This window comes from Gobio gobio (genome assembly GCF_949357685.1).
Source record: "Gobio gobio genome assembly, chromosome: 1".
Taxonomy (NCBI): Eukaryota; Metazoa; Chordata; class Actinopteri; order Cypriniformes; family Gobionidae; genus Gobio; species Gobio gobio.
This window is the reverse complement of record NC_137097.1, coordinates 86540869-86551204: the sequence shown is the minus strand read 5'-3', so window position 1 is coordinate 86551204 and position 10336 is coordinate 86540869. Positions and strand designations below refer to the sequence as shown.

Genomic DNA, 10336 nt, shown 5'->3' with positions numbered 1-10336 from the left:
TGTTTGGGTGGGTTATAGACTAGATAACCTGTGTTTGGGTGAGTTATAGACTAGATAACCTGTGTTTGGGTGGGTTATAGACTAGATAACCTGTGTTTGGGTGGGTTATAGACTAGTTAACCTGTGTTTGGGTGGGTTATAGACTAGTTAACCTGTGTTTGTTATAGACTAGTTAACCTGTGTTTGGGTGGGTTATAGACTAGTTAACCTGTGTTTGGGTGGGTTATAGACTAGATAACCTGTGTTTGGGTGGGTTTTAGACTAGATAACCTGTGTTTGGGTGGGTTATAGACTAGTTAACCTGTGTTTGGGTGGGTTATAGACTAGTTAACCTGTGTTTGGGTGGGTTATAGACTAGTTAACCTGTGTTAGTTATAGACTAGTTAACCTGTGTTTGGGTGGGTTATAGACTAGATAACCTATGTTTGGGTGAGTTACGGACTAGTTAACCTGTGTTTGGGTGGGTTACAGACTAGATGGGTTATGGATTAGTTTGGATGTGTTTCGGTGGGTTATGGATTAGTTAGGATGTGTTTGTGTGGGTTATGGTTTAGTTTGGATGTGTTTGGGTGGGTTATGGATAGGGTTGGGTACCGAAATCCGGTTCCAATATGGCACCGGTACTTATATAACCGGTATGTACCGGACCGAATCAGAACGCAGATTTCGGTTCATCATTTCGGTGCCAAAATTCAAACGTGCTTTCGCGCTTTGGCTGGCACCGAGCCAGAGACAGACGCTCAGCGCTGGTCACATCACAACTCATGACAACTATTCAGTGTTTAAAACCACATCATGTTTATTTCAGGTTTCAGACATTTAAATGCTCATAAGTAGGCTAACGTTACTAGCAAAAAACACACATCTAGTCTATGAAAGCGGCAATGATAATCCTTTCAGACGGTTATAATTTGACTAAGGTTACATGTTTTATTCACATCAGATACATGCACATTATATAGTAACTATATCGTTTACTCTATTCTTCTTCCAGTTAACTGGTCACTTACTTTCATGTATTTGGTGAGACGAGAATGAACTCAAATGTTGTAAATCCAACAGATCCGATTCTGAGGCGCAAACTAACATGGCGCCGCCCATTGCGCTTTATAGATCAACTAACACACATTGACTCACACATTTGAACATCAGATAGTTCGTGACACAGTTAAGAAGTTTGTGAATATTTTGAATAAAAAGAAAAAACGAAATAAACCCGATACAGCGGAGCTGTCAGCGCTATTGCGGCTGCTGTGTCATGTGAGAAACATGGCGCGTCGTCATGGAAACATTAAGGCGATGCGTTCTAAAATATTTAGCCAGAGAAAATGATCATATTTCAAAATAAAGCTGAAGCTCGAAGCTGGTTAGTAGCATACCGAGAATACAGACTAGGCCTACTGCTGTTATTACTGTAGCTGTTATTTAGAGTTATATTAGGCTTGTTGTAGTTGGGTTAGATGGCTTAGGTTTTACTGTGAATTTGTAAATTAGTCAATTATAATTTGTAAATAAGTAAATTGTTTTGTATTTATTTATATTCATACATTTAAGTATACATTAAACTTTTAATAAATGGTTCAATTTAAATAAAAAATAAATAAATAAAAAGCCATTTAATGTCATCCACCTTGTTTTGTGGCCTTTAAAAAAAAAAAGTATCGGTTCAGGCACCGTTTAGGCACCGGAACCGTTTTAAAAGTATCGGTTTGGCACCGGAATCGAAAAAAACCCAAACGATACCCAACCCTAGTTATGGATTAGTTAGGATGTGTTTGGGTGGGTTATGGATTAGTTTGGGTGAGTTATGGTTTAGTTTGGATGTGTTTGGGTGGGTTATGGATTAGTTAGGATGTGTTTGGGTGGGTTATGGATTAGTTGGGATGTGTTTGGGTGGGTTATGGATTAGTTAGGATGTGTTTGGTTGAGTTATGGATCAGTTTGGATGTGTTTGGGTGAGTTATGGATTAGTTAGGATGTGTTTGTGTGGATTATGGATTAGTTAGGATGTGTTTGGGTGAATTATGGATTAATTAGGAGGTGTTTGGGTGAATTATGGATTAGTTTGGATGTGTTTGTGTGGGTTATGGTTTAGTTTGGATGTGTTTGGGTGGGTTATGGATTAGTTAGGATGTGTTTGGGTGGGTTATGGATTAGTTAGGATGTGTTTGGGTGGGTTATGGATTAGTTTGGATGTGTTTGGGTGGGTTATGGATTAGTTTGGATGTGTTTGGGTGGGTTATGGATTAGTTAGGATGTGTTTTGGATTAGTTAGGTTGTGTTTGGGTGGGTTATGGATTAGTTAGGTTGTGTTTGGGTGGGTTATGGATTAGTTGGGATGTGTTTGGATGTGTTATGGATTAGTTAGGATGTGTTTGGGTGGGTTATGGATTAGTTTGGATGTGTTTGGGTGGGTTATGGATTAGTTAGGATGTGTTTTGGATTAGTTAGGTTGTGTTTGGGTGGGTTATGGATTAGTTAGGATGTGTTTGGGTGGGTTATGGATTAGTTTGGATGTGTTTGGGTGAGTTATGAATTAGTTAGGATGTGTTTGGGTGGGTTATGGATTAGTTTGGATGTGTTTGGGTGAGTTATGAATTAGTTAGGATGTGTTATGGATTAGTTGGGATGTGTTTGGGTGAGTTATGGATTAGTTGGGATGAGTTTGGGTGAGTTATGGATTAGTTGGGATGTGTTTGGGTGAGTTATGAATTAGTTAGGATGTGTTTGGGTGGGTTATGGATTAGTTAGGATGTGTTTGGGTGGGTTATGGATTAGTTAGGATGTGTTTGGGTGAGTTATGAATTAGTTAGGATGTGTTTGGAAGTGTTATGGATTAGTTGGGATGTGTTTGGGTGAGTTATGGATTAGTTGGGATGTGTTTGGGTGAGTTATGGATTAGTTGGGATGAGTTTGGGTGAGTTATGGATTAGTTGGGATGTGTTTGGGTGAGTTATGAATTAGTTAGGATGTGTTTGGGTGGGTTATGGATTAGTTAGGATGTGTTTGGGTGGGTTATGGATTAGTTGGGATGTGTTTGGGTGAGTTATGGATTAGTTAGGATGTGTTTGGGTGAGTTATGGATTAGTTAGGATGTGTTTGGGTGGGTTATGGATTAGTTGGGATGTGTTTGGGTGGGTTATGGACAGTGTTGGGAATAACGGCGTTACAGATAAACGGCGTTACTAACGGAATTATTTTTTTCAGTAACGAGTAATCAAACGAATTACTGTTCCTCCCGTTACAACGCCGTTAGTGTTACTGAGGGGGAAAAATGCGGCGTTAGTCGCGTTACTATAATTGAGCTCACTGAAGCGCTTTTCATCCGAACAGGCTCTCTGTCAGTCGGACCTGCAACGTGTGTGTGTGTGTGTGTGTGTGTGTGTACGCGCGCACCAGCCATGCGTGTTGGGGGTGGGTGCGGTGGTGCACATAACTGATGACAAGGTTGAAGTTGATAGGTTGAGGTCACACCTATTTTTTTCACGGTCTATGGTTCACACACACACACACACACACACACACGCATACGCACATTCAGCGATGGCAGTCCAACGACTTCAAAGGTAGCTTTCGCAAACTGGAAGTATAAGTGCTACTTTTCCCTCGTTGAGGTGAAAGGTAAGAATATTTATGTAACATGCAACTTATGCCCAGGAAGAAAGAGTCTCTCCACGGCGGTGGCAAGTGATTCTAAAGCGCCTCACATCATCATATGCCACAAAATTATAATTTAAAATATAAAATAGTGGCTAAAAACCCAGGTGATAACGTGAGCTCCACTACCAAAGGAAAGTATAGTACTGATAATATTTACACAATATTTACACTATAGTAGGCCTACTGATAATATTTACACAATATTTACACTATAGTAGGCCTACTGATAATATTTACAATAATATATTGAATTTGATAGGTGTCTCTTACATTGTCCCACAGCAACATTACAATAGTGTACTGTACAATGTTTTATAATAATAATTTATTCTATTTAGTGTCCAATTCATTCATTTAACATATTTAATATTGGGGGCATCCAAGTTATTTGACATATTTGAAAAAAAAAGTAACGCAGTAATTACTTTCCCAGTTACTAACTCAGTTACTATTTGTCAGAAGTAACTAGTAACTATAACTAATTACTTTTTTAAAGTAACGTGCCCAACACTGGTTATGGATTAGTTTGGATGTGTTATGGATTAGTTGGGATGTGTTTGGGTGGGTTATGGATTAGTTTGGATGTGTTTGGGTGGGTTATGGATTAGTTGGGATGTGTTTGGGTGGGTTATGGATTAGTTTGGATGTGTTTGTGTGGGTTATGGATTAGTTTGGATGTGTTTGGGTGGGTTATGGATTAGTTGGGATGTGTTTTGGATTAGTTAGGTTGTGTTTGGGTGGGTTATGGATTAGTTAGGATGTGTTTGGGTGGGTTATGGATTAGTTTGGATGTGTTTGGGTGAGTTATGAATTAGTTAGGATGTGTTTGGGTGGGTTATGGATTAGTTTGGATGTGTTTGGGTGAGTTATGAATTAGTTAGGATGTGTTATGGATTAGTTGGGATGTGTTTGGGTGAGTTATGGATTAGTTGGGATGAGTTTGGGTGAGTTATGGATTAGTTGGGATGTGTTTGGGTGAGTTATGAATTAGTTAGGATGTGTTTGGGTGGGTTATGGATTAGTTAGGATGTGTTTGGGTGGGTTATGGATTAGTTAGGATGTGTTTGGGTGAGTTATGAATTAGTTAGGATGTGTTTGGAAGTGTTATGGATTAGTTGGGATGTGTTTGGGTGAGTTATGGATTAGTTGGGATGTGTTTGGGTGAGTTATGGATTAGTTGGGATGAGTTTGGGTGAGTTATGGATTAGTTGGGATGTGTTTGGGTGAGTTATGAATTAGTTAGGATGTGTTTGGGTGGGTTATGGATTAGTTAGGATGTGTTTGGGTGGGTTATGGATTAGTTGGGATGTGTTTGGGTGAGTTATGGATTAGTTAGGATGTGTTTGGGTGAGTTATGGATTAGTTAGGATGTGTTTGGGTGGGTTATGGATTAGTTGGGATGTGTTTGGGTGGGTTATGGACAGTGTTGGGAATAACGGCGTTACAGATAAACGGCGTTACTAACGGAATTATTTTTTTCAGTAACGAGTAATCAAACGAATTACTGTTCCTCCCGTTACAACGCCGTTAGTGTTACTGAGGGGGAAAAATGCGGCGTTAGTCGCGTTACTATAATTGAGCTCACTGAAGCGCTTTTCATCCGAACAGGCTCTCTGTCAGTCGGACCTGCAACGTGTGTGTGTGTGTGTGTGTGTGTGTGTACGCGCGCACCAGCCATGCGTGTTGGGGGTGGGTGCGGTGGTGCACATAACTGATGACAAGGTTGAAGTTGATAGGTTGAGGTCACACCTATTTTTTTCACGGTCTATGGTTCACACACACACACACACACACACACACGCATACGCACATTCAGCGATGGCAGTCCAACGACTTCAAAGGTAGCTTTCGCAAACTGGAAGTATAAGTGCTACTTTTCCCTCGTTGAGGTGAAAGGTAAGAATATTTATGTAACATGCAACTTATGCCCAGGAAGAAAGAGTCTCTCCACGGCGGTGGCAAGTGATTCTAAAGCGCCTCACATCATCATATGCCACAAAATTATAATTTAAAATATAAAATAGTGGCTAAAAACCCAGGTGATAACGTGAGCTCCACTACCAAAGGAAAGTATAGTACTGATAATATTTACACAATATTTACACTATAGTAGGCCTACTGATAATATTTACACAATATTTACACTATAGTAGGCCTACTGATAATATTTACACAATATTTACACTATAGTAGGCCTACTGATAATATTTACACAATATTTACACTATAGTAGGCCTACTGATAATATTTACAATAATATATTGAATTTGATAGGTGTCTCTTACATTGTCCCACAGCAACATTACAATAGTGTACTGTACAATGTTTTATAATAATAATTTATTCTATTTAGTGTCCAATTCATTCATTTAACATATTTAATATTGGGGGCATCCAAGTTATTTGACATATTTGAAAAAAAAAGTAACGCAGTAATTACTTTCCCAGTTACTAACTCAGTTACTATTTGTCAGAAGTAACTAGTAACTATAACTAATTACTTTTTTAAAGTAACGTGCCCAACACTGGTTATGGATTAGTTTGGATGTGTTATGGATTAGTTGGGATGTGTTTGGGTGGGTTATGGATTAGTTTGGATGTGTTTGGGTGGGTTATGGATTAGTTGGGATGTGTTTGGGTGGGTTATGGATTAGTTTGGATGTGTTTGTGTGGGTTATGGATTAGTTTGGATGTGTTTGGGTGGGTTATGGATTAGTTGGGATGTGTTTGGGTGGGTTATGGATTAGTTTGGATGTGTTATGGATTAGTTGGGATGTGTTTGGGTGGGTTATGGATTAGTTTGGATGTGTTTGGGTGAGTTATGGATTAGTTTGGATGTGTTTGGGTGAGTTATGGATTAGTTGGGATGTGTTTGGGTGGGTTATGGATTAGTTAGGATGTGTTTGGGTGAGTTATGGATTAGTTAGGATGCGTTTGGGTGAGTTATGGATTAGTTAGGATGCGTTTGGGTGGGTTATAGATTAGTTTGGGTGAGTTATGGATTAGTTAGGATGTGTTTGGGTGGGTTATAGATTAGTTTGGGTGAGTTATGGATTAGTTAGGATGCGTTTGGGTGGGTTATAGATTAGTTTGGGTGAGTTATGGATTAGTTAGGATGTGTTTGGGTGGGTTATGGATTAGTTGGGATGTGTTTGGGTGGGTTATGGATTAGTTTGGATGTGTTTGGGTGGGTTATGGATTAGTTTGGATGTGTTTGGGTGAGTTATGGATTAGTTTGGATGTGTTTGGGTGAGTTATAGTTACCCTGTACTGGGTGAGGTAGACGGAGCCCTTCTTGGTCCCCTTAAACAGGTCATTCTTGGGTGTGATGTCACTGAAGGACAGTTCGACGCTCTTACATTCTCGTAGGATGCTGAAAGGCCAGGATGAAAACAGGAAGTGAGGTCACATTGGGAACTCAAGCACACAGAAAGGCCGCAGTTTCTCAACAGACATGAGCAAACACGGTTACTACAGTTCCTGCAGAAATCACCTGATCTTAAACCACACTTGCTCTGACACCTTTAACTGTGGCATTATCTGTGTAGTCAACTTAAAACACACTCACTAAATCACTGAAGGATTAATGCCATTATAGATCAGATTACACAGCTCAGATGCCACACACATGGTTATTTGTCAAACTAATGAAAGTCTCATAAGATCTGTGTATGATGACAGCGTGTCCATCAGATCAGGGTCCAAATAACAAGACAAGATCAATCCTCAGCGGTGTGTGTGTTATATCAGCGGTGTGTGTGTTATATCAGTGGTGTGTGTGTTATATCAGCGGTGTGTGTGTGTTATATCAGCGGTGTGTGTGTGTTATATCAGCGGTGTGTGTGTTATATCAGCGGTGTGTGTTTTATCAGCGGTGTGTGTTATATCAGTGGTGTGTGTTATAGCAGCGGTGTGTGTTATTGGGATTATGTATGTGTGTGTGTGTGTGTGTTGTTGTTGTTGTTGTTAAGATATATGTGTGTGTGTGTGTGTGTGTGTGTGTGTGTGTGTGTCTGTCTGTGTGTGTGTGTGTTGTTGTTAAGATATATGTGTGTTGTTGTGATGATATCTGTGTGTTGTTGTGATGGTGTGTGTGTGTGTGTGTGTGTGTGTGTGTGTGTGTGTGTGTGTGTGTGTGTGTGTGTGTTCCGTACCTCTCTCCGGCCTGGATCAGCACTCCTCCGTTCGGGTGATGTGTGTGTGTTGTTTTGATTATATGTGTGTGTTGTTGTTGTTGTGATGGTGTGTGTGTGTGTGTGTGTGTGTGTGTGTGTGTGTGTGTGTGTGTGTGTGTGTGTGTGTGTGTGTGTGTGTGTGTGTGTGTGTTCCGTACCTCTCTCCGGCCTGGATCAGCACTCCTCCGTTCGGGTGATGTGTGTGTGTTGTTTTGATTATATTTGTGTGTTGTTGTTGTTGTTGTGATGGTGTGTGTGTGTGTGTGTGTGTGTGTGTGTGTGTGTGTGTGTGTGTGTGTGTGTGTGTGTGTTCCGTACCTCTCTCCGGCCTGGATCAGCACTCCTCCGTTCGGGTGATGGTTTCGGTTGAGCGTCATGTTCTCCACTAGATCAGATGTTGCTGATGGTGTGTGTGATAAAGGAGTGTGTTAGTAATGCGCGATCAGCGACGATCCCCTCGATAAACAGTTGCGCACTTTACTTCCGGCACCACGTGACGCCTCTCCGCTGATCACGTGTGCTGCTGTGACGCGTCACTAAACTCAGTCATCAAGAGCACTTTTTATTGTTTTTGACGGGAAACCTTTTATTCGTATATTTTGAAGAGATATTATAATATTTATCTGGTGCTTTTCAGTCCTAGTTATATGTACTGTGTTAACTGTGTGTGTATATGTTTGTTTATCGGGTCATATTATGATTTTCATAACTGGATACTAGTTATAATTAGATCAAATATAATATTATTTTATGCAATAATTAATCAAAAACAAAGTAGCCTACACAACTGCTAATAACCTAACCTAAGACACTAATGCGTAACATACTCAAGATAAACAAATGGAAATAAACGTAAAATAACTATAAACATTATGATATTAATTCACATCATAAGATTGTATTTTATATACCATATATTATATAAGATTTTATATATTATATATAATATTATTTTTAGGACCTAGGAAGATCAGAATATTATATTATTATATATAATTATAATACTGTACGATACTATAAATAAACACACAGACACACAAACGTATATTATTTGTATATATAATATTGCTTCTAACTTACTGTATACTATACTTAAAACAAACTATAGTACAAATGGCAATAAGCAAAATAACTATATACATTATGATACACACCGATCAGGCATAACATTATGACCTAATATTATGTTGGTCCCCTGACCGGTCTCTGATGGCCTCCTCTAGACCCCTGAAGCTGTGCTGTGGTATCTGGCACCAAGATGTTAGCAGCAGATCCTGTAAGTCCTGTAAGTTGCGAGACGGGGTCTCCATGGATCGGACTTGTTTGTTCAGCTCATCCCACAGATGCTCGATTGGACTGAGATCTGGGGAGTTTGGAGGCCAAGTCAACGCCTCAAACTCGTTGTTGTGCTCCTCAAACTGAGATGCTCTGTGTATTCTGAGCAGTTTAATTCTTCTTGAGCAGTTTGAGCTCCAGTAGCTCGTCTGTTTGATCGCTCCCCACGGGCATCAATGAGCCTTGAGCCGCCCATGACCCTGTGGCCGGTTCACCACTGTTCCTTCCTTGGAGCACTTTTTTATTTTTTATATTTTTTTATATATGTGTTTATTAATTTTCAAGCATTACAAATGTGGGAGGAGACTGTCCAGCAATGAGTTTCAGGTGCGGGTGTCTAATCATATGACTAAGGAAGCATAAATAGTAGTTGCAGCAGCAGATGGTTAGATTGGTATGGTGCTGAAGTTGTGCTCGACGTGCAGCGTCTTTACCCTTTCATAGAGGTATGTTGAATTAAACATGTGGTTTGCTTGCGTTGAATGCTCGCGCTTTGATTGCACCATTTCATTCTTAAATGATCCCTTTCTTCTTTTAGGCTGACTTGAAGTTTTGCACTCTGTTTGGGAAGCGGGTCAAACATTTATATCTGTAGTACCTTCAATGGGCTGACGGCTGTGCTGGAACCTTGAATAACTGGTAAATGCAGTATGTTTTATTGAAGCCGATCAGTTATGAAGTTTCTTTGATGTCAACATCTGTGCTCTCTGTTTATAGCATCTTTTGTATCATGTTTGGGGATTGAGCGCTGAGATTGGATAACTGTGCTGCAGTTGTACTTTCGCTAAAGTATGTTTTGTTTTTCTTTTATTGCGGTTCTGTATTGACTTGTATTTAACGTGTATCTTTTTCTGTTAAAGGGGCAGACCAGCCACTGTTTCTTGTGTATTTAAGTTTTCATTTTTTTGGGTTGTATTTTATCTGGATTCAATATTGAGTTATATAAAAGATTGTTCTTTTTTATTTGCTTTTTTTGTGTGTGGAATTGCTCTCCTTTTCTTCTGTTACAGTGCTAGTGGCTTTGTACAGGGCCGGGCCTGCATTTACACCTAACCTCCCTTGGTGTGGCTGATCTGGGTTGTGTGTGGCACTGCTGTGTGGTGTGTATTAGACGGTTGGCACTGAAACGGTGATTTAAAGATTACTTATTTGCGGTGCATGCTGTG

General features: G+C 39.8%; 2 protein-coding genes across 2 annotated transcripts in view; both read right to left on the bottom strand.

The window, feature by feature from the left end:
• wbp2nl (WBP2 N-terminal like) overlaps positions 1-8354 on the bottom strand; it is a 12837-nt gene extending 4483 nt beyond the window's left edge. The window contains exons 1-2 of the mRNA XM_079826621.1: positions 8154-8354; positions 6925-7033 (exon numbers count right to left, since the gene is read on the bottom strand). Of these exons, the coding sequence (XP_079682747.1) occupies positions 6925-7033; positions 8154-8212 (168 nt within the window). The 5' untranslated portion in view covers positions 8213-8354. The remainder of the gene's footprint in view (positions 1-6924; positions 7034-8153) is intronic.
• LOC307132212 (nuclear factor 7, brain-like) overlaps positions 1-10336 on the bottom strand; it is a 222040-nt gene that overhangs the window by 68506 nt on the left and 143198 nt on the right. The window lies entirely within an intron of this gene.